This window comes from Castor canadensis, chromosome X (assembly GCF_047511655.1).
Source record: "Castor canadensis chromosome X, mCasCan1.hap1v2, whole genome shotgun sequence".
In the NCBI taxonomy this organism is placed as follows: Eukaryota; Metazoa; Chordata; class Mammalia; order Rodentia; family Castoridae; genus Castor; species Castor canadensis.
Window position 1 is genome coordinate 125,763,429 of NC_133405.1, and position 23,888 is coordinate 125,787,316.

At 42.4% G+C, this 23,888-nt stretch overlaps 1 protein-coding gene across 20 annotated transcripts in view; it reads left to right on the forward strand.

The window, feature by feature from the left end:
- Sh3kbp1 (SH3 domain containing kinase binding protein 1) overlaps positions 1-23,888 on the forward strand; it is a 328,667-nt gene that overhangs the window by 284,215 nt on the left and 20,564 nt on the right. For 17 of the 20 annotated variants that reach the window (XM_074063111.1, XM_074063114.1, XM_074063105.1 and 14 more), the window contains one exon: positions 10,832-10,917. In XM_074063111.1, the coding sequence (XP_073919212.1) occupies positions 10,832-10,917 (86 nt within the window). The other 3 variants (XM_074063122.1, XM_020168694.2, XM_020168696.2) reach the window with 3 other exon arrangements.

Genomic DNA, 23,888 nt, shown 5'->3' on the forward strand with positions numbered 1-23,888 from the left:
TGTCGAGCATATGGTAGTGGCTCATTTAACAAACACTGTTGGATGCCATGGTTCCTTCAAGGGGGAGGTGCCAGTGCTTATATTTTGTTCCATTTTGCCTCCTCTATCTTCCTTCCCAGCCCTGATATAAGCTCTTTAGTATGTGTGTCTCACATTCTAAGTAGCCTAGTGTGCCATGGATTTTAATAGACAAAAATTTTTTAAGGATCAAAGAAAGGGTTATTGTTCCTCACTATGTAATGCACATTACATTTTTTGCTAAGCAGTTACATTGGACAATCAACACATATATTGGTTTATGGGCATATTTTATTTTTGTTAAATTAGTTGAGAGAGGAATGTTAACTGAATTCAAAGAGTTTTGTGTCAGTGCACCTCTAGAGAAAAGGCATTGGGTGCTGCATGAACCCAGATCTTCACCCAGATTTACCTGGCTGAACAGCCAGCCAGATAAGAGAACAAAAGGACACACTGGGGCTGGAGGTGTGGCTCAAGTGGTGGAGCTCCTGCCTAGCAAGCATGAGGCCCTGAGTTCAAAAAAAAAAAGGACACACTGGCAGCTCTTTCTGGGAACTAGGCATTGCAGCTCCAACTGATGTGTCTGGGCTCAAGCTTCTCAGCAACTGGGAATTTTGCTGCCACCTGATGCTTTCAGAAAGATTGATTTCTTTCTCTTTAAAGAGGAACTAGCATCTCTGAGAAAGGGGGAGTATGTAAGTTTAGGAAGAGCATGGTCTTAACAAAAATGGATCATGGGCTAGGCACTGTTGTGGGTCTTAGTAAGGGTGGGATCAGGTATTCCCATTCAGTTTTCAGAAATTATATCTAGGGAGACCACAAAGACACCACAAACAGTTTGTGTCCAATCTGAGTAAGTGGAAGCATACAGTAAGGACCTGACAGTGATTGCTCTTTTCCTCAGGTAATAACATCCTTGAGCACTAGTAAGAATGTTCCTCCAGTTTCTAGAAAGTAAGTTAATATGAAATTTTAAGAGAAAAAACACCTCAAAAATTTTTGTTGGCATTGATTTTAAACTTCAGTGATGACTGCCAAACACGGTGGTTTTCTATAATCCCAATCCTCAGGAGGATGAGGTGGGAGGAGTACAAGTTTGAGGCCAGCCAGGGCTACATAATGAGACCCTGTGTCAAAAAACAACTACTAAAAATTCAATGAAGCCAGGCACTGGTGGCTCACTTCTGTAATCCTAGGTACTTGGGAGGCTGAGATCGGAAGGGTTGTGATTCAAGGCCAGCCAGGACACATAGTTCACAAGACCATCCCAACTAATAGCTGAATACAGTGGCACACACCTGTCATCCCAGGCTACACAGGAGGCTGAGATCAGGGAGATCATGGTTCCAGACCAGCCCGGGTGGGTGGGAGAAAGTTCATGAGCTTCCCATCTCAGTGGAAAAAAGCTGGGTATGGTAGCTGGCACCTGACGTCCCAGCTGTGACAGGAAGTTTAAAGTAGGAGAATTGTGGTCCAGGTTGCCCTGAGCCAAAATCAAGACCCTATCTCCAAAATAACCAGAGTAAAGAAGGCTAGAGGTGTGGCTTAATCAATAGAACACTTGCTTAGCGAGTGCAAAGCCCTGAGTTCAAACCCCAGTACTACAAAAAAAAATTCTATGATGATAGGCGATTCCCCCAATCCATAAGTACTTCCATCGTTATAGTCTGGGCCCTAGGGATATCTTGGTTATTATTCACAGTAGGCTAAGGTGACCCAGCCCACCATAAAACTGAGGCACTGTCTCCACATGCCTTCTGGTGTCAAACATATGGTAGTGGCTCATTTAATAAACACTTGTTGGATGCCATGGTTCCTTCAAGAGAGTGGTGCCAGTGCTTATATTTTGTTTCATTTTGCCGCCTCTTATCTTCCTTCCCAGCCCCTGTACAAGCTCTTTAGCAGGTGTGTCTTACATTCTAAGTAGCCTAGTGTGGCAAGAATTTCAACAGATGAAAACATTTACAGATCAAAGAAAGGCTTTGGGGTACAAAGAGCATTCTAACTACCCTATTTTTATACTTGAGAAGATGAAGGCTCAAAAATATAAAGCTTACCCTCTTCTTTTGACAGTTGAACAAAAGCATATTTCAAATAACTGCCTATACCTGCATCTTCTTTTAAAGATATGTATATGCACAGACATGAATGTGTGTTTAGTAGTTTATATTACTGGCTTAATAAAATGGGTTCAGAAACCTGTGTGGGAAGAGGTTCTAAGATGTTGGAGAAGGGTCTAAAGGAGGGAAAAAAAGGAAAACCTAAGGAAATGGTGGAGAAAAGCAGGTTGATGTCAGCTCTATAAATTGCTTGCAGTTAGAGATAGCAAACCAGAAATCTGAAGGGTAGAGCAGTTATGTGCCCTCAAAAGAAAATAAACCTGCTAGGGGATGATAATTAATAAACCAAAACAGATTTTTTAATCCTCTCCAATTCAGCCAGCCCAAGTCATAATCATTTTTCTCTTTCCTCCCAAAGAATTGTGAAACTGGGCAGGACCTTTACCCTGAGTTGGTGGGGAGCGTTGCCTGTTGTCTTCTACAAGCTCATGTGCTCTGAGTAGAGAGGGGTAGGTGACTGGCAGGGACTGGCATGCAGAGTTGTAACTAATAGAAAGGGGGATGAAGTGGAAGTAATTGATGGCTTGAAGGTGACCGGGAGCAGTTGGTGTTTAGAGCCTTAGAGGTGGGGCTATTCTGGAGATGAGCCTTTCCACAGTACATAGGGCCATAGATGTGGGTGACTGAAGGTGAATGAATGAGTGTCATAAGGGTTGAAGTGATTGGGGAAGGAAGGGCACTATTGGGGTAGATCATCCCCATAGCCATCAGAGAGGCTCAGGAAGATGGCAAGAGCAGGAGAGGAAGAAGGCCAATGTTCTTCAAGCTAGAATCCTCCCACATGGGTGTGTGTGTTCTGGGAGCTAGTGACAGTCTATGATAAGAAGGGTTCAACAGTGTGTTAGCAGGCAGTGTGGACCTTAAAGGAGGAGGGGGATTTGAAGATGGGCGGAAGATGTGAGCTTGATATTATCGTTGTAGGGCTGCAGACAGAGTGGACTGGATTCATCCTGTGTCAGGCAGAGACAAGTTAACAGCCTTCATTTTGGCTGGTGGCTGAGTGTATCTGTCAGGGTTGAAGTGGGTCATTCAGTAAGGAGGTCTGGAATATGGAGAAGTTGGTTACCAAGGCTCAAATCTCATCTCAAAGTCCATTGACTTTGGATGTGGATGTGGAGAAGCTGGGTAGTTCTTTCCCTGCTTTTTAAAAAATACATGTTTATTTCTGGCTTATTCAATTCCAATTCTCTATGTCTTTCTTATACCAGAGTCATGCTACTTTGATTACTATTACTTTGTCATACATTTTTAAATTATCGTATTATTGTTGCACTGGGGGTACATTGTGACATTTGCAAAAGTGCTTACAATATATCTTCATTAAATTCACACATGCCATTGTTCTTTTTCATCCCCTCCTCCATTCTTAGAATAGTTTCAACAGGTCTCATTTTTCTATTTTCATACGTGAGTACATAATTTTCCACCATATTCACCCTCCTACACGCTTTCGCTACATCCTCCACTCTCCCACTGGTGCCAAACCCCAGACAGGACCTGTTTTACCTTCCTGTGCTCCGCTTTTGAAAAAAAGACATTTTTGTTTGTATAAGATAGCTATACAGGGAGTTTCCTTGTGACATATCCATGTATATATGAAACTTGAATTGGTTCATCCTCTCCATTTTTCTCCTTTCTACATTAGTCCTCTTCTTCTGATGATTTCAACAGGTTTAAAAATTCTATATTCGTTCTTATATAGAAAGTACATCAACCATATTCAGCTTCTTTACTTCTTTTATCTTCCCTCTCCCATTAGGGTCCTCTCCTTAGTGTGACTTGTTTTTCATTCTTGTCCTTTGTTGTTTAGATGTCTATTTGTTGTTCAGTGGGATTTTTGCTTTGGTATTATACCTGTGTATGCATTGTGCTTAATTCAATATAACTCCTCTCCACTGCACTTCCTCGCCCTTTTCCCCCTGTCCTGTGCTCTTTAACAGTTTTCAGCGAGTTTCTATGTGTCTTGTTCCTACACAGATGTGATATACTTTATTATTCACTATCTTTCCTTCTTTTCCTCCTCCCTTGGTCTCCTTACCAATACCACTTGTGTGTAAATATTCTTTATTTATTTCTATGTATATGTATATATATATGTATATATGTGTGTGTGTGTGTGTATATATATGTATATGTGTGTGTGTGTGTATATATATATATATAAATAAAATATTCCTGCCCCACTACTTTTATAGTCAGACATGAGGTCTGAGATGTTAGAGCTGGCAGCCAGGAGAGCCAGGGAGGAGCAATCACCTGCATTGGCCTTGCATCTTCAGGTATAACATTGGTCTGAGACCTCAGAGGTGATCAGTGAGGCCTCGTGGTTTCACGTTAGAAAGGAGTGATAAGTAAGGTTGCGGAGTTGGAGAAAGAAGACATTCAGGTAGCTTCTCTGTAATCTGACATTTGAAACCTACCATTTTCAATATGAGTTGGCAGCTCTCGGGGGCATGAAAGGTGATTAAAAAAAATAGAGGAGGCACAGCATGTGCCTCAGTGGTTGCCTGCACATGAGCAATGGGGCTTTTCTGTTTCTTTTCCTTTCCTTTTTTCCCAGCTTCCCCCGACCTCTATAAAAATTTTAAGATATCTATAGGCCAAACATTTACTTGATGTTATATAGCCTTTTGGGAGGGGCTGCCACAAGGGTCCCCAAATGGACTCTGAACCTTGTTCAGTAGGAATTGATGAAACTGTTCCTTTTCCCTTCACCCCCACTTACCTCCAAAGGTTTGTAGGTTCTTGGTGTTTTTTTTGTTGCTGCTGTTAGTGTTACTGCAAATTTGCTTGCTTGCTTTGGCTTCCTGTGCACTTCAACACCTTTGTCATGCCACATGTCTTGGCTTAACTGTCTCAACTTGGGCTAAATTGGGCCATGCCACTGGCTGAGTTCATGTTCTCAAGGGATGTACACCATGAACCTTCTGTGTCCCTGTCTTAGATCTCAGGTCTAAGTGACAAAAGCAGGCCCCTCTAGATATAAGCTTTTTGTTTATTATTAACACTTCTTAACTTGGGGAGCAAAAAACAGTTTATGCAGTTGGCAGTGAGCTGGGGTGACACAGGCTGCCTGACATCCTTGATGACTCACTGTCCCCATGGCCAGATCTCCAGCCTGGAAGACCAGGAGGCTGAATAATAAAGGAGCTTGGAGAAATATTCAAGATCTTGGACTTTGCAATTAAACTTCCTGGGCTCAAAGCTACATCCTGCCAATTTACTGTTTTTGTGATCATTTATTGGCAAGCAACTTACCCCACTGAGCCTCACTTTCCTTCCCTATGTAAGGAAAGTCCGGGTTTCACAGGTACAGTTCCACAAGAAGCAAACTCTGAGCCAGAAGAGTGTGAAGATTTGTGCTAGGGTTCCATAACCAAGAAGAAAGAAAGAACCAGGATTGAGCAGAGGGAGAAATCGAGTTGTGATGCTGGCTCAAAAAGCATCTGCCAAATCTCTGAGGAGCTTTGGAGCTAAAATGGCCCATCTGAGTTGCTCCATGTTGCACTGAAATGGCTGAGAGTTTCCTACCATGCGGTGTGGGCACTCCCTGGAGCGGGAGCACATTGGCCAAGGAAGCTCTCTGCAGTCAAGTCCGTCCCAGAGGGAGGGGATATCAGTGAGAAGCTGCCTGGTGACAGCATTCCCAGAAGGGGGGGTTGAAGAGCCCGTCACTGAAAGGGAGTCAGGGCATAGTGGATACCTCCAGGGATGATTGTGGGGATGAATATCCTACACATGAAGGATGCAGGCATTCACAAGCACTAGCTGCTCTTGTTCTTTTCATGCGATGTTAGTCTCTATTTCTCTCTGCTTGGGTCCTTGGACTGCTCAGTCCCTTCTCTGTTATTTAGTTTCCCTCTGCAATAAAGCAAGGAGACTCTTAATTTCTAGTCGCCTGTCCAAGTCACATGTTTTAAGTGTCTATAATTAAAACTGATAAGAAAATACTTTTAATTTCAAAATAAAAAGTGAGCTAGGGCAACCTTGTTCTGAAATCTCTGAATAGATGGTCTCTGAATACAGGACGCTGGCCTTCTTCATATGTTCTCCTTTTATTTAATATCTGTGGACACAGAAACTCACCAGAAAAAAAAAAAAACACTTGCAAGAGCTGGTAAAGGGTAGAAGGATGGGCTTTTGCCTTTTTCTTGGAGTTCAGTAGTATCCTCTTTCCCAAAAGGGGACCTTTGGGCAGACTGGGGGAGAATGGAGATCATTGAGGGCTGCACTGCATCCTCATTGGGTATCAACCACTCCAGACACATGTTTCCACGAATTTCAGAAGTTCTGGGATTTTTCAGAACTGAAATTCATTAGCATTGTTGTAAAGAGGCTATAAATATAGTGAAAGGCATTTACAAATAGACATTGTAAAGTGCTTACACACCCACAGTCTGAACACTGTCAAAACACCAGCTGCAGCTTCCTTACTTGGAAGGATCAGAACTTTTAAAAACTACACCTACTGTGTTTTCAAAATAGGCTTGCTTCTGGCCCTAGATAGAAGAGCATTTCAACTGAAGCCCATGTCTGGCTTGTGGCATGAAGGATCGGGGATCTGTTAGAGATTAGCAGATCCCAGTCTCCTTCCTGGCAAGATGTAGCTGGTGCTTTAGAATCTGGGGAGAAGTGGCTCAGGGATTGTTAGTTCCCATTTCCTCAGGATTGACCCTCACAAGTCAGGGTATCAGACCATCTGTACAGAGCCTGCAGGTGAATCCCAGAGATGTGAAACTCCCCTGAATCAGAAGCCCCTCCCTGGCAAGGGTTCACCATGGGTCACATGAAATGCCAATTGAGGGGCAGCCACTTTGACCATAGCATAGTAGTTTGCTAGTACAGTAGTTTTTCCTTTTTATCCAGTGCCGTCAGAACAGAGCTCCCCAAATTAGGGATACAGCCTCTAGTAGCTATAAGCATTTGCATGATATTCTTTATAATTCTAACAGATATAAAGACAAAATGCCCTTACAGCAGCAGTTTTCCATTGGTAGTTACTGTGCTGGAATGTTTTTAGTTTCTTAGGATTTTTCAAAGAGTTGTAGAAGCTAGAAGTCAATGATCAAGTTGTTGGCAGGATTGGTTTCTTCTGAGACACTCTCCTTGGCTTGCAGATGGCCACCTTCTGTGTCCTAACCAGATCTTTTCACCAAGTGTGATACTCAGCTAGAGTTGTGTCCAAACTCCTCTTTTTATAAGGACACTAGATTGGATTAGGGCCCATCCTAGGAGCCTTATTTTAATGTAAATATTAAATAGGCCCTATTTCCAAATACAGTCACATTCTGAGGTACTGTATTATTCAGGGAATAATGGCAAGAAAAAAGTTTGCATATGTTCAGTACAGATACAATTTTTGCCCTGAATATTTTCTCTTCTTTTTGTTTTTTAAAATATACTTTTAATTGATATGCAGCAATTATACATATTGGCAGGGTGCAGTATGACATTTCAGTACATGTATACAATGTGTAATAATCAGATCAGGGTAATTGCCACACTTATCATGTCAGATATTTATCACTTCTTTGTGTTGGGAATATTCAAAATCCTATTAGCTATTTTTGAAGCTTTCAATTAATTATTGTCAGCCATAGTTATCCTGCCATACTATAGAACACTAGAGGTCATTCCTCTTATCCGACTGCACCCCTGGACACGATAATCATCCTCTCGCCACCCCTCCCTCCTCCATACCCCTCATAGGCTCTGGTGACCATTATTCTATTCTATACTTCTTTGAGATCACCCTTTTGTCTTTTTTTTTCTTTTTCTTTTTTTTCCCCAGATGTACTGGGGCTTGAACTCAGTGCCTCACACTTGCTAGGCATGTGCTGTACTGCTTAAACCACTCTACCAGCCCAAGAACAACTGTTTGGTTTCCACATATAAGTGAAAAAATTGTATTTGTCTTTCTGTGCCTGATTTATTTCACATAACATAATGTCCACCAGTTTCATCCATGTTGCTGCAAAACACAGAATCAATCTTGCTCTCGCTCTCACTCATTCACTTGTTTATTGAGGTGTTGGGGATGGAACCCGGGCCTTGTGCATGCTAGGCAAGTGGTCTACCACTAAGCTACACCACCCCACATTCCCAGTCCTTCAGTCTTTTTATGACTAATATTCCACTGTGTATATATGCCACATTTCAGTTATCCATTCACAAAGGTTGATTCCATATCTTGGCTATTGTGAATGGTGTTAATAAACATGGCAGTGCAGATGTCTCTTCAACATACTGATTTCAGTTCTTTTGGCTACATACTCAGGATTGGGGCAGCTGGATCACATGGTAGTTCTATTTTGAGTTTTTTGGGGTTTTTTTGGAAATCTCCATACTGTTTATAAAAGCTCCTATTTCTCCATATCCTTACCAGCATTAAAAAAATTTTGTCTTTGATAATAAACATTCTAGGACTGGTGGAGTGGTTCAAGTGCTAGAGTGCCTGCCTAGCAAGCATGAGGCCCAGTGCCACCAAAAAAATAACATCATAGGCATTCTAAGAGGTGTGAGGTTATACCCATTGTAGTTTGATCTGCATTTCTGCCTTTGGTGATGTAGACCATTTTTGTATACCCCTTGGTATCTATTCAGGTCATTCGCCCCTCTTTAATTGCATTATTTGTGTTTTTGCTGTTGAGTTGTACAATCCAAGATTGGTTGACTTCACAGATATGGAGCCCATGGATATGGAACCCATGAATATGGAGGGCTGACTGTATCTTCAAATTAGCAGATACTGGGGCCCTGACAATAAAATATTTTGAAATCAATTTCTTCTGTTCCATCACTCTAGTTGGCTCAGGATCTGCCTGAGGTAGTGGCCCTGAAGGGCCTAAGCTTTGGTCACCAGGCAAGGGATAGGGAGTCTGTGACAGAACCCTGCCTTGGGAGCCAAAGCCTTAGGAAGTTGAGTGGGTGAGGCAAGAATAAAGACCCTTCTGTGAAGCCCACACTTTTTCTCCTTCCAAGTTCAATAGATCATGCTCTGCCTGAACTTCTATTTCAGCCTACCTCTGAAAGGCCCAGCAAGTTCCATAATGCACATTCTAGAACAGCTTCAAACTGCATTACTCTTAGTGGAGGTCAAGCATTACACCCTGGCTTCTTACCTCTGTCCTTTGATTGAGGGTGCTCGTGGTTAAGAGTCAGGGGTATTCATTTGGGAACTGAAAGAGACCTCTATCCATGGGTCCTTCTCCACAATTACAAGGTCATGCAAGGTGCCCTGTATACTCCTACCATCCCCTCTTCTGGAGGGAGAAGCTCAGAAGTTGCCCTATCAACTACTTCATTTAGATGCTACTGCATCACCTTCTGCACCCTCCAGGTTTACAGATTTCCCACTGCACCCTTCCCTCTACCCCTGCTGTCTCCAGGACAAACTCAACCTTGTTGCATCTGCCCAGCAGAGCCTGGCCCTTCCTAACCTTGCCAGCTTGTCTCCTTTTGCTTTTCTCTGGGGACATTTGGCTTTAGCCATGGGACTCCTGGCCACATGGGTACCCTCACCCACACTTGGGTCCTTTCTCAGTCCTGCCTCTTATGAATATGTCCTCTTCCTTTCCCTCTAAAGCCTAACTGTAATGCTCCCTCTTCTGTGTGCCCTTTACTCTCTGCCATGAAAATCCCTGTGCTAACCCAGGACTGATATATGCTCTAAGCTTGTGTGGCCCAGGCCTTGTGGGCCTGTACTTGTCTGTGTCTCTCTCCCATTTAGACTACCTGCCTTGGCCTTCTCTGTACCCCCAGCATCATAGGTGTTTAATAAGTGGGGAGTAAATCTGTTACTTGTTGTATAATTCAACTTCAGGCAGTGGTGACCTTCAGGAGCTGTGAGGTGGACTATTTCTGTTGCTTAGCCAGCAACAACTGCTCAGTGTCTCCCTCTTGTTTTCGCTTTATGGGCAAGGATCTGCCCTTGGATATTATTCAGGGAGCATCACCCCAGCAGGGTCAAAGACCTACCCTTCTGGAGGAATTTGGAGGATCCTTGTGCTAGTGTGTGAAGAGGCTACATTTCTCTCATCATCTTGGAGTCCCTTCCCCATCCCGAATGTACACTTCTTCCAGCCCAGATATAGAGGGAAGTCATTCGTGTCCTGATGGGTGTGGAGGCACCCACCCAGGAACTATCTAATTTTACAGACCTATGCCCCAGTGCCAGCTTTCGGGCTGCCAGATCTCAACTTGACACTTTGTGCCTGTCAACAGCCTGTCTGATGCCTCATTCCCAAGCCAGAGAACCTTTTTCTCAAGGTTAAAAGTAGCTAGCCTTTGACAAACAGCATTGGCTAAATTCTATGTTCCTTAAAAGGGAAGCTCCCAGTTTGCCAGTGCTTATTTGGCAATGGGTAGGAGCAGGCGTACGTTGCACCCTCTGTACCCAGCTGGAGGTTTTGTGGCTGGAAAGGTACTGGTGAACAGTCATTATTAAAACAGCCATCTTTGAAAGTATGTGCAGAAGAGGGGGGCATCCAGTCTGCTGGCCAGTTTGTACCACTGCTCATGTGGCTAGACAGCTCATTGGCTCCCGCTGGTTCTCTCTGGCTCCTTCACAGGCAGCAGTGCCACTCGTCCCATGCACAGCACCCTCCTTAATGTGTGTGTACAGCAAAAAAGCTGACAGAATGACAAGGACACACACCAATTATTTAATGTCTGGACTTGTGTTTTTAATGTAGGGGTGATGGTCCAAAGATTGACTTGGCGGGCAGTACGCTATCTGGCATCTTGGACAAGGATCTCTCAGACCGCAACAATGACATTGGTGAGTAAGGACATTGTTCTTTTTTCTTTTGCAGAGTTAGAAAAGTACTGCAGAGTCCAGCTTGTCCCATAAAGCAGTGTGCTGAGTACTCACATGACCATTGAAATGATAGGCTGCCGTCCCTTAACTTGGTATTAGGTGTCACGGTTTTAAAGAAGGGAAGTGATGTGGTTTCCATAGGAAAACAGAATGCCTGGGATTTTACCCTCTCTGGCCTCATCAGAATTTCTTGCAAGGTCTAAGAGAAAGGAATGGTGAAGGAGCCCTTTTGTAAAAGTAGCACTTAGGTTTATATTTTGTGTGCTTAACCTAAAAAGGTCAATGGGTGCAAGTGCAAAATGTCAGGGTTCACTGTAGATGCAACACTAAGTGTTTTGCTTTTGAGTTTAAAATGAGCTTTGGTATGGTAATTACCACTTAGTACAGAACATGAGTGAGTTTTCCCAAGGTCAGGACACCACTATGTGATAAATGAGAAAGGGGGCTAAAGTTACTCTAGGTAAACAAAAGTCAAAAGTGCTTTTGGGGGTATGTGTGGGTGAATGTGAGGCCTGCCGGTCTGACCTGGATGATAGCCCTTGTATAGAAAGTGCAGATTCAAGAGCTAATTTTTTTTAAGCTTCACATCTTTTGTTTGTAACTATTGTCATAAAGTCGCATTCTCATAGCCTATATATTATAGGCTATTTCAATTACTATTTGAAATTTTCCTTATTTTAAGTGAACTTTTTATTGTGAGGTCATTGTAGATCCACAGTTTTAAGAAATTATACAGAGAGCTCTGTATCCCCTTTATGCAGCCCCCTCCCTGCCCCATGGTACCATCTCATAGAACTACAGTGTGGTAGCACAATAGGACATGAACACCAGTACAGTCCACCAGGCTTATTCACAGTAGTCTAGTTATACTAATGCCTATGTGTATTGAGTCCTCTGCAATTTTATCATATATATATATATATATATATATATATGATGTATATACACAAAGGTGTGTTTGTGTATACACCTTTGAATTAAAATATAGAACATCTCCATCACCAGTAGGATTCCTTGTATTGCTCATTTATAACCATACCCACCTCCCTCCTGCCATCCCCCCACCTCTGACAGTGAATGTCAGGGATTGATTTGACATGGAAGATAGATTTCCAGCATCATCTGTCTTTGGCTACTCAATTTAGGAACAAATGGCCAACAGTTGGTAGGCTTTATAAAAGCACTAGAGTGCCTAACATGGGCTTTCTTCTTGCCTGGTGTAACCTCCCAGTTTGTCGTTTTCTTCTGAATCTGCTAATAGAATTTCATCTTTACAAACTGCTGATCTGCAGTTTCTGGCTTTACCTCATGAAGGTTTGTGGGTAGCGTGTGTGGTTGTGATTGTAAATACCAAAAGTACTTGCCCTGTTTCCAGGAGCTGCTTGCATCCTCCGCCAGCCTTCAAGAAGCCCAGTTAGGAAGCATAACCTGACAGCTTGGGCTGATGCAATAACAGCAGCAAGTCTGGCCTGCTGTGGCTTTTGATCTGGTTAAGGGGCAGGGAAGAGCAGAGCAGTGAGCGGCTGTGAATGAAAGGCGCTCATCAGAATAAGTTCCGGTTCTGCCACTGTGACTCAGTATCTGCGTTCCAGTTTAGTCCAGGGTGACTGGATAGTGGGGTGTTAGTAAAGGCCATGTGGGGTCTCCCACAGGAAGGGAGGTATTTGCCCTCCTCCACAATACACAGAGCCATATGTCTTGTTTTTTTTTTTAAGGGCATTGGCCTTTGACCCTTGCTCTCCTTGGGTCTGGGGACGTCTAGGATGGCTTTTGCCAAAATATGAACAGCATGTTTTTCAGTCTGACAAGCTAGTTTGAAAATATTGGGGTACTTATGGTGGGGGAGGAAATTCTACAGAAGCTTTTCGTACTGTAGAAAGTAATCACCAGTTGTACGTATTCGGAAGCTAGAAAGGTGATTTGGTTCTCTCATTTTGCCAAGAAGGCATTATTCCCGAAGATTATAATTCCCTGAGTTAATTTAACATAATATATACATGTAATTTGCATTGTAAGAAATGATGATCGGCAGCTATGTAATCAACCAATAAATACTTGAGTACCTACTGTCCAAATGCAAGGCTGCCTAAATATACAGGCCTGTTTCTATGGGCATTAGATCTGTTTGGGCCACTAAAACAGCAAATTAAAAGTGAGATAACACTGAAGGTCTGCATAAGTAACAAGGGAGAGGTAGAAGGTGGATTTACTGGTGCAGGGGACGAGGACACTGGGGCACAGTGCTGGCACCTGCATACACCCCTCTGGCTGCTGTAGGATGTTTGTGCTGGGAAGGAGGAGAGTGTCCTGGACATGTAAGTAGGCAGCAGGTTGAATTTGAGGGAGATGAACTTGTAATTTATTCTATAGGCTGTAGGAGCTATTGATGGTTGATATTGAAGTAATGTGATCAGGTCTAAAAACTAGGATAATAAATGATGAAGAACTTTGAAGCCTCAATCAGATGAAGGGAAGCTAGGTATCAAGTAGTCAGGTTTTTTTTTGATAGCTGGGGTGAAAGATAGAAGGAACCAGAACTCATCTGCTTACAGAAGAATTGGGAAAGAAAGGATGGATGTGGAAACAGCAATACGGGAGAATTGCTAGACCTTCATAATAGATTGGATGTGGGAGCAGGGAAAAAGAATGACTGTTAGTTGTGAGGTTTGTGTAGTTAAGTAGGCAGGGTAAAAATGACATGGGTAGAAATGAGCATGTCAGGAGCAGGAGCTAATTTTGGGGGAAATGTGATGGATTTAATTAAGTGTGCCTTTTTTTGGGGTGGTGGGGCTGGGATTTGAACTCAGGGCTTCTCACTTGTAATGTAGGCGCTCTACCACTTGAACCACACCTCCAATCCATTTTGTTTGGTTATTTTGGAAATAGTGTCTAGAAAACTATTTGCCCAGGCTGGCCTTGAACCACGATCCTCCCAGTCTCAGCCTCCCGAGATTACAGATGTGAGCTACCAGTGCCTTGCTTAATTATGTTGACTTTGAGATTTGGCCAGGCACCCGATCTTAGTGCTGAAAGGAGTCTAAAAGTGGCGGTCTAAAGCTCCAGTGCCTGGCAGGGATTCAGGGCAGAGATAGGAGGTTCTTGTCAGGGGTGGAAAAGAAGATAGTACTGGTGTCTTCAACCCTGGCTTTCAGTGCTGAATCTGCTGCTTCCAGCCTGGCTGGCCCTGCATAACTCGCACGGACTCCGACACTCTGCCTCTTTACCTGCAAATGCTCACATCTTGGTCAACTTTCTCACCTGGTCTTCCAGAATTATGTCAAAAAATTGGAGGGCTGCAGAAAGATAGAAATGCTTATTATCAATGTTGTTTGCTTAGAAGTGAATGCCAGGTAGATAAATGGGACTTCATAAAACTAAAAAGCTTCTGCTCAACAAAAGAAATGCTCTCTAAACTGAAGAGACCACCCACAGAGTGGGAGAAAATATTTGCCAGCTATACATCAAAGGACTGATAACCAGAATATATAGGGAACTTAAAAAACTAAATTCTCCCAAAACTAATGAACCAATAAAGAAATGGGCAAGTGAACTAAACAGAACTTTCTCAAAAGAAGAAATTCAAATGGCCAAAAAACACAAGAAAAAATGCTTCCCATCTCTAGCAATAAAGGAAATGCAAATTAAAACCACACTAAGATTCCACCTCACCCCTGTTAGAATAGCCATCATTAGCAACACCACCAACAACAGGTGTTGGCGAGGATGCGGGGAAAAAGGAACCCTCTTACACTGCTGCTGGGAATGTAAACTAGTACAACCACTCTGGAAAAAAGTTTGGAGGCTACTTAAAAAGCTAAATGATCAGCAATACCACTCTTGGGGATATACCGAAAAGACTGTGACACAGGTTACTCCAGAGGCACCTGCACACCCATGTTTATTGCAGCACAATTCACAATAGCCAAGGTTATGGAAACAGCCAAGATGCCCCACCACTGACGAATGGATTAAGAAAATGTGGTATCTATACACAATGGAATTTTATGCAGCCATGAAGAAGAATGAAATGTTATCATTCGCTGGTAAATGGATGGAACTGGAGAACATCATTCTGAGTGAGGTTAGCCTGGCCCAAAAGACCAAAAATCGTATGTTCTCCCTCATATGTGGACATTAGATCAAGGGCAAACACAACAAGGGGATTGAACTTTGATTACAAGATAAAAGTGAGAGCACACAAGGGAGATATGAGGATAGGTAAGACACCTAAAAAACTAGATAGCATTTGTTGCCCTCAACGCAGAGAAACTAAAGCAGATACTTTAAAGCAACTGAGGCCAATAGGAAAAGGGGACCAGAAACTAGAGAAAAGGTGAGATCAAAAAGAATTAACCTAGAAGGTAACACACATGCACAGGAAATTAATGTGAGTCAACTCCCTGTATAGCTATCCTTATCTCAACTAGCAAAACCCCGTGTTCCTTCCTATTATTGCTTATACTCTCTCTTCAACAAAATTAGAGATAAGGGCAAAATAGTTTCTGCCGGGTATCGAGGGGGTGGTGGGGAGAGGGAGGGTGTAGGGTGGGTGGTAAGGGAGGGGGTGGGGGGGAGAGGGAGGGGGCAGGGTAGGTGGTAAGGGAGGGGGTGGCGGCAGGGGGGAGAAATGACCCAAGCATTGTATGCACATATGAATAATATAAATAAATAAAAGAAGTGAGTGCTGGGTCAGGAAGATAAAGTCCTTACCATTAAAAAAAAAAGAAGGGAAAGATGAATCTTGAGCTGAAGACCAATGTCCCCATAGCATCTACATTTAAGAGAAAAGCAGGATCTTGCAACATCACAGGGGCCTAGAGAGGAACAGATTTTAAGCAGAATGTCTTTATACCCAAAAGCAGAGATGTTTTTTGTAGGTGGATTGGTCAAGGACAAAAGGACATTGCAGAGGGATTGGCTGTCTTTGGGGGCTGCTTTTATAGCATTTGTTCATTGCTTTGGATCAAGGAGGAAATTATTTGTACCAGAATGTTTTGCTAGTGGTTCAGACAATTGAAGCTGTCCAAATGTGGGTTGCAGTGAATAGCACAATACAGCCTTGAAAGCCATTAGAAACCGTCAGTGTTAGCTATAAATAAATTTGTGTTCCCTCTTAATAAAGCTGTAATTTAGAATTATTATTATATTAAATTAGAGAACATGGGTTTTTCAGATCTCGTGTGGGCAGCTACCAGCATCTGTTAGCCAGCAGTAATTTAGAATGGAATCAATTGGTCCAAAACTAAGTTGTTGGTGTCAGATTGAAAGATTGTTTGTATCAAACTACACGGCCATATTTCAAGTAACATAAGAGAAACCATGGAGGAGTTCCTTGCACATGAAGAGAAGAAATGAATAGGCTTGCACGTGAATAGAAAGGAAAATTAAATTGTCCACTTTTCTCTTGCTGACAGAAGAATCTCTGTTGCGACTGAATGGGAGATTATGGGCCGCAAAGTCAAGTGCCATAACATTTACTTTTATTGTGTCATATATTGTAGTTTCCACTGCACGGTGGGATTTATTGTTCGACTTCAGTACTGCTGAGAGATTTTCAATTCCCTTCCCACTAAACAACCTCGCAACAGGCCTCCAGATGGGAAGCAGGCTGTGAACTAAGCCACCTAGTTTGAACTAATTGACTTAGAGAAAGCCCTTCTCATTCTTCCTCAGTTGCTTGGCATCTTTGTTTGAGATGTTGTTTTTCTCCATTCTTGTCAAGTCACTACAAACTTTTCCCATTTCTGCCTCTTTACCTCCTCTTCACTTGAGGAAGGTGAAGATTTCCCCTCATCTTCAACTTGAGTCACAAGCACACTTGACACAGTGGTCAATTTGGGGGCCAAGAGTTTCTACCTTCAAAGTTGGGAGATTTAGGGCATGGGCATGGTTCAGAAGGTATGAAGGCTAACTTCAACTTGTTCTCTCATGGGTACCTGGTGACCATGGTTCATTTGAATCAGGAAATGTAAAAGTATTCCCCTGCACCCTAGGAAAACTATTAGGATAAAATTTGGGGAGCAACTGGAAAGGTTCTAGAACTCGATTGTAAATTTACTAAAAAGTATTAAGTTGTATACTTTAAGTGGGTGAATTTTGTGGAATATAAATTATATCTCAGTAAAGCTGTTAAAAAGAACAAAAATAGAAAATTTCCTAATGCATTGAGGTCCCAATGTTAACAAATTATCTAAATACCACTCATCTGTAAGTGTTGTTAGACTGCCCCCTCTGGCCCACTTCGTAAAATAATTGTGATTAGGTAGAGCAGTACCATTATACTGGTGTTTCTAAGTTTTGTGTAAACCAATCTTTTATACATAGAATTATGTTTTAGGCATATTAAGAAAGCGCTCTAAAAGCTCATAAAGGGGTCATTTTGGGATGCAAATCATTCCCCCTGGGGTGTTAAATATGTGTATTGTTTTACAATTTACTTAAACTGAGGCCCACTGGGATAGTGATACATAACTGATTACAGCTGTGGCAGTAAAGGAATCCCAAAGTGTTCACAGGGCTTAGGAGTGTTTTCTAAGCACATTTGGAGGTAAAGTGTGCTTTAACAGTCTTCGATTCCTCTTTGGGGTACAGTTGTAGATGGTTGCCTCTGAAAGCTGTAACTGTGTGTAATAGCCTAGTGCTACAGTCATTCCTCCAGTATAATGGAGAGCTTGGCCTCCCTTTCTTGGCCTCCCCTCTCCCAGCATCTCCATTTTCTAGTATTGAAATAATAGCCGTTGGAGCAAGTAAGAGGAAGGGAAGAAGGAATTAATATTCACTAGGTGCTTGCTAGGTGTTTTGTACATTTTTCTCATCACCAGTAGCCTGTGAAGGAGGGACATAATGACTTGTGTTTTTAGAGTGAAGGGACAGGGAATAAAGAAATTCTGGTAACTTGGTAAGGTTAACTAGCTAGAAGGAAGCACAGCTGGAATTGAACCTATTGGAAGTCCAAACTTCCAATGCAAAAACTTGGTCTACATCAGTGGTTCTCAGCTGTTCTCCACAAGGGGTATTTGGTAACGATGTATGGAAACATTTTTGTTTGTCATTTTATGGGAGTAGGGATACTACTGGCTTTTAGCAAGTAGAGGCCAGGGATGCTGTTAAACATCCTACAATGTATAGGAAGGCCCCATAAACAACAAAGAATGGCCCAGCCCCAAATGTCAATATCACAGAGATGAAGAAATCCTGGTCTGAAGAATCTAATGGTCAATTGAGAAGAGGTAGACTGAGGATGCACCCCTCCCACCTCAAGCACAGCCTTGTGTTCCTTGGGGGGACCTCATTTCCTAAGAAAACCTAATAAAACCTAGGTCGAAAATAATTTCAGTGCTTTTGGAAAACAATGACTTTCACATACACAAAGTAAGTATATTTGAAGTGATTGATTTAAACATTGACCCAAAGACATGCCCATGACCTTGAAGAGAGAGCTCTTATTCAAACTTATGGCAAATTGCTTGCCCTGGAAAAAAATGTATAATTTGAGCCTAATTTTCACATAGAAAATTTCATCCATATTAGAGATTAGATATTCTCTAGTGATTTAATACCTGATATTTAAATATATATTAAATAAAGTGACAGCAAACGTGAAATTTGATTGATACTAAATTCTAAATCTGTGTAGTAAAAGCTGTGTGTGTATGTATGTATATATAGCAATTTAATAGTGAACACTTATACAAAATTTATGTTACAGTGAGAACAAAGCTCCATAAATAAGTGATTAAATTCTCACTATATTTTGTAATTTCTACATTTTACTACCAGAAATCATTTCTAGGGGGTTGTTGGACAGATTTTGAGGGAAGACTTAGATTCTCTGGCTTTGAACTGTTGGTTTTTCTGTCCTGTTTATTTTGTTAAATTAGAAAAGTTTGTATTAAATGTGTCATTTTGAAGCTAGACAGTTGGTTATTGGTCCTTGCAGCATTACAGGCTATCAAGCAGTTCCTCAGGTTTCATAGGACATACTGCATCCTGGACAAAGAACCCCATGAGTGACATTTGGAGTGGATAGCTGAGTGTGTGTGTATCTTTGAGTAAACAGACAGCCATGACTTCCAGCTCTCATGGGGTTAGTTGCTCAGACATGAGCACTTTCATATGAGAGGCATACCTTGCTCCCACAGACCATGTCTCTTTACCAGTGACCTTCAGGCAGTGTTTGGGACAGAGGTGTGGTTGGTATTAGCCAAGCTGAGGAATGGCAGGTGCAGTTGTTGCTGTGACACCATCAAGTCTGTATGGGACAGTATGGGTGCACAAGTATAGACATATGCAGCTCTGGCTCCTATTCGGGGGTACAAGTCATGATTGAACTTAAATTTATGTCAGTGCTTTATGTCAGAAGCACTTTGTATTTCTCAAATGTGGTGACAAAAAGCAAAGAGGTTGTTCTAAGGGTTAGATACTATTCAACAGAAGCGAAACAGGCCACGTTTCTGCTTAATTGCTTACTAACCCACATAGCCCTCTGAGCATTTTTGTTTCTTCTGGGTACTTGTTGACATTCATTTAATTGAGAAGAAGGTTTGTGTATGGCCCTCTCCCTGGAGCACCATGAGGCCTCCCCTGATTCCCACCCCTCAGGGCTCACAGTGTAGGTCTGCCACCGAGTAAATCAGGTCAAGCCAGCCACCAGTACTCATTTCCCAGTCATATAGGAAATGGGCTGATGCGAGAGCCTCATCTTGGTCCTTTGAAAGGCCTGATCCTGGTTGTTAGCTGAGGAGTTCCTCTTGCAGACCTTCACAGTTAGATGTGTTGGTTCTCACCAGGACCCATGTGTTCACTCCACCTGTGCACCAACCACAGAGCATTCCTGACCTTGGCAGCCCATTGCATTGGCTGGGTTTGTGCTGAGTTATGGGGGGTGCTCCACAAACCTCTTTTACCCCATCCTATCGCATGAGTGCGATAGCAATAAATGCTCAGTGTGCCAGTTGGAAACGCTTCATGAAAGCTATAGAAACACAGGAGGAGGTCAAACAAATCAAAGTGGTGAGCCCATGACAAATGTTGCCTAACCTCCTCGGAGCAATGTTTGGTGATGTGAATTATTCCAAAACAGAGAGTAAATAGCACTTGGTGTGAACAGTGTCATCTTGCCAAGCTGTCTCCACCTGTCAGCCTGCAATAGGGAATACAGTGGACTGAGGAGGGTGACAAGATGTTTGGTGGTATGGAGAGCATCAGTTCAGATGGCTTTTGGCTTGGAGAAGGTCATGGTGTCTAGTAGCCATTGTAGACTTACGGCCAGCCTCAGAAAAGCTCACCTGTGTGCAGAGGTGCCCTATATTCCCCTGATATTTTGGTCTCTGTCTTTATGGACAGGGCTTTCACATCCAGCTTGATGGCTCAAGTAGCTTTACCTTTGCTATATGCAGAGACCCTTTCAGCCATGAGAGTTTAAATCTGGAGGTAAACTCATAGATTCAAAGTAGTCATTTACAACAAAGAAACCTTTGCTACATCCACTGAGGCTTTCAAAGCTGCAAATGAATGTGGAAGCAAGAAGGGAACAGGTGATACTCAGCTCTCAGATTGCATGTGGCATTTTTTTGTCTTGGGATGCTCCCCACCCTCTGTCCATTGACTGTAGGCTTGTGGATTGGCAAAGCCAGGCTCTGGCTTCCATTTTGTTTGCACATATCTGGAGGGGTATACAACCTGCCAGTAACTCATCCTCAGGCACTCTTGTCATACTAAAATAATATGGACAAACTATACTTTATTAAGTTTATTATTTTATTATCACTTTATTAAATAGCTTGTCAGAATCCTTCTCTAGCCATGAACTCCTGGTACAGTATGGAAACCTTGGTACTTAGTATAGTATGGAAACCTTGGTCAAGGTTAGCAGCTTGCTAGTTTGGTTCATGAAATGAGAAAAGTGACTAGCAGCTGGGGAATGGGGTTGGTGGGCCCCATTAAAAGGTAATTGGATCTAGTGGTGACAGGCTAAGGATGAGGTAGAAGAGGCAGAAGAAGCCACTTTAATTCCTTTGCAGTAGCCTACAGTGACACTCCTTTTACCTCCCCAGGCCGGAGACATTCCTCCCTGAGGTTCGTGCTCTTTGAGATTTCACAGATCATTTACACAAAAGCTTTCATTTTGGAAGTTGCTCATTTTTATTTCACTATTTAAACACATTAAAAAAAAACAAATGCCATCTCCTACTGTTAGAAAGGTAATAATCTCCATGTTTAAAAATTGAACAGATTTAGCTTAGTGGGAAACTCCCCATGGTGGCCTTTTTCTCAGTGGTTTATGGACTGGTGATAACTTTGGTGTGGTCACATACCATCTCTTGGGACAGTGTTTGAAAACCCCAGATTCAGGTCATATCTGCAGAAATGGAAGGTGGTGGGAGAAGAGAAATGTGGGAGCATTCGAAAGGTCCCAGAGGGAGTCAGGTGTTGAAGTGTCAGGTTTCAGGTGAAACCTAGTGTACTATGAGTAGCTTGACCTTTAAAACCGTTTATTAGCATAAATTGTGACAATTCCATAGATGTGTATAGTGTACTTTGACTTTTTTGATAGACAGCATTAGTTGTAATTTTTTTACTTTTGGTGAGACTGGGGCTTGTACTTAGGGCTTCACACTTACAAAGCTGGCACTCTACCACTTAAGCCACTCCTCCAGTCCATTTTGCTCTGGTGGTTTTGGAGATGGGATCTTGCAAACTATTTTCCTAGGCTGGCCTCAAACTGCAGTGCTCCCAATCTCAGCTCCCCAAGTAGCTACAGTTACAGGTATGAGCCACCAACACTTGAACTTTACTTGTAATTTTTTGTATTAGTCATGGAGAAGCTGGAGATGTAGCTGAGTGGTAGAAGTACTTGCCTAGTGTGGGCAAGGACTTGGGTTCAATCCCCAGTGCCATACAAAAAAGTCTGTTGAATCAGTCATGAAAGATCAGATTTTTAAGGGCACTTTAAATACTTTGCACCCCAATCCTCTTTCTTTCCCTGAGTTTCACACCTGGGAAAAAATATCTCATCTAGTTACCAAGGCTAGTATATAAGAGCCAACCAGCCCCTCCTAACAGTTTGGAGGGCTCCCTTTCCTCCTCTAGTTTGGTACTTAGCCTGATTCTGGTTCCTTGTAATTCTGGACATTATGATACTTTTTCACACACACATACACATTAATGTTTTATGTTAGGAGTGTCTGTTGCCCTTTTATCTAAAGGTTGTCAAATAAGGTGAAATGACTCATGTATTTCTTTCTCCAGAAGGAAACATGCCCTCTGGCCGGCTGCTCTTCCCTGAAGCAGGCCATGGGGCATACCATCATGCCTCTCTGGGTCTTGGTTATTTCATTTGTTTGCTTTTGCAGTGGTGGGGATTGGACACAGGACCTTGTAATGCTAGGTATGCGCTCTACCACTGAGTTTTATCACCAGCCTTGGGACTTGGTTTTTCTTCTGTCAACCTGGTGCTTGGGTAAAATGACTGTAAGGGGCCCACGCCAACTTCAGGGTCTGTTTCTTTCACTCTGTTTCTTTTACCTGAGTTTTCTAGACATGGAAAAAACTTGGTAGCCTCTGAATCCTGTTTAAAATTAAGTAACTTACTCTTGCAGTTTGTTGTTATCTCAGTTTCTTTAGTTCTTTTAGTTCCTGTAACCTAAATTGATAATATGGGCTTTGCTATGGTCTAAATGAAGGTTTTCTTTGGCTTACTCATTTTTGCTTATGAAACATTTGCTGACCATATGGAAGTTTGAGTAATTGTTAATGAGTATGAGCATAACTTTTTGTAATGTCTTTAAAATTATTCATTCACATTTTAAAAATATTTTGATCTTTTAAAAATGAAAATTCTACAGAGAAATGTAAATAGTTAGGATGCTGGTCATTCTATTGAATAGCACGGTAATTAAAAAAACTATCACCCATTCTCAAATCCTGTAACTCCATTAATGGTGCGTGAAAATAAATTCTACCTGTGCGATGTGAAATCGTTTTCACATAATCTCTGATTTATAGGAGAATAACTCTGAATCTGATGGCTCAGATTATTCTCTCATTTTTTATGATGACAAAATTGAAGCCCAGAAAGGTCTTTTGTTAATCTGTTCAATAATCATTTATTGGACACTCACCACCAGAAATGATGTTAGGCCTGAGAAAACAGAGATAAAAACCACTTCTTTCCTGGCTGGTGGGTGAGACAGATATGTCAATAAGGAATGTCAATACAGGGTGCTGAAAGCTGAGATCAGGGTGATGGGTGAGTGGGAGAGCACCCCACCCAGGCCTTGTGGTGTAGTCTAGCATCTTGTAAGAGGTCCAAGTTGTGGTGCTGAGCCTCTGTGGCATGGAAGGAGTTAGCTAGAGGGACATACTCAGATAGGCACTTGGCATACCTCTCTCTGGTGGCAGCACGTGGAGTGGTAAGGGCTCAAAGTGAGAAATATGTTACTGAGGTTTCATGGGAACAATTGTGGCTGCCTTGCTTATCTGAGATGGGGATGTGCAGAAGAAAGAATGGCTGCCCGAGAAATTGGAAGGGAATGATGTTGCCAAGCTCCAAATGTAGCAAGCTCCCTTCTAAGGCTCTTTTTCAAGTCCAGAGCAGAGAGTAATGATGAGTAAACGGAACCATTTAAGAACTCCCAACAGTTCTATTGGTGACAGCTGGCCCGTCTCAGACTTTTAACTGTTTCTCCTCTGTTTTTTCAGTAGATGTGCATTAGGTCACCTGTGGTCACTGGTGCCATGCCTCTCATGCATGGAAAATGAGGCTACATTTTCTAATTGAACTGCGTAGGGTGTGACTGAAGCTCATGGAAAATGGGCAATTCCTTGTGCCACGAAGCATCAAGGGCCCTTTCCAAGCTGACTCCATCCCGTCCAACATGAATTATTCTTGTGTCTGCAGAGTGCTTGTCTTCCAACTGTCACAAAAGCCA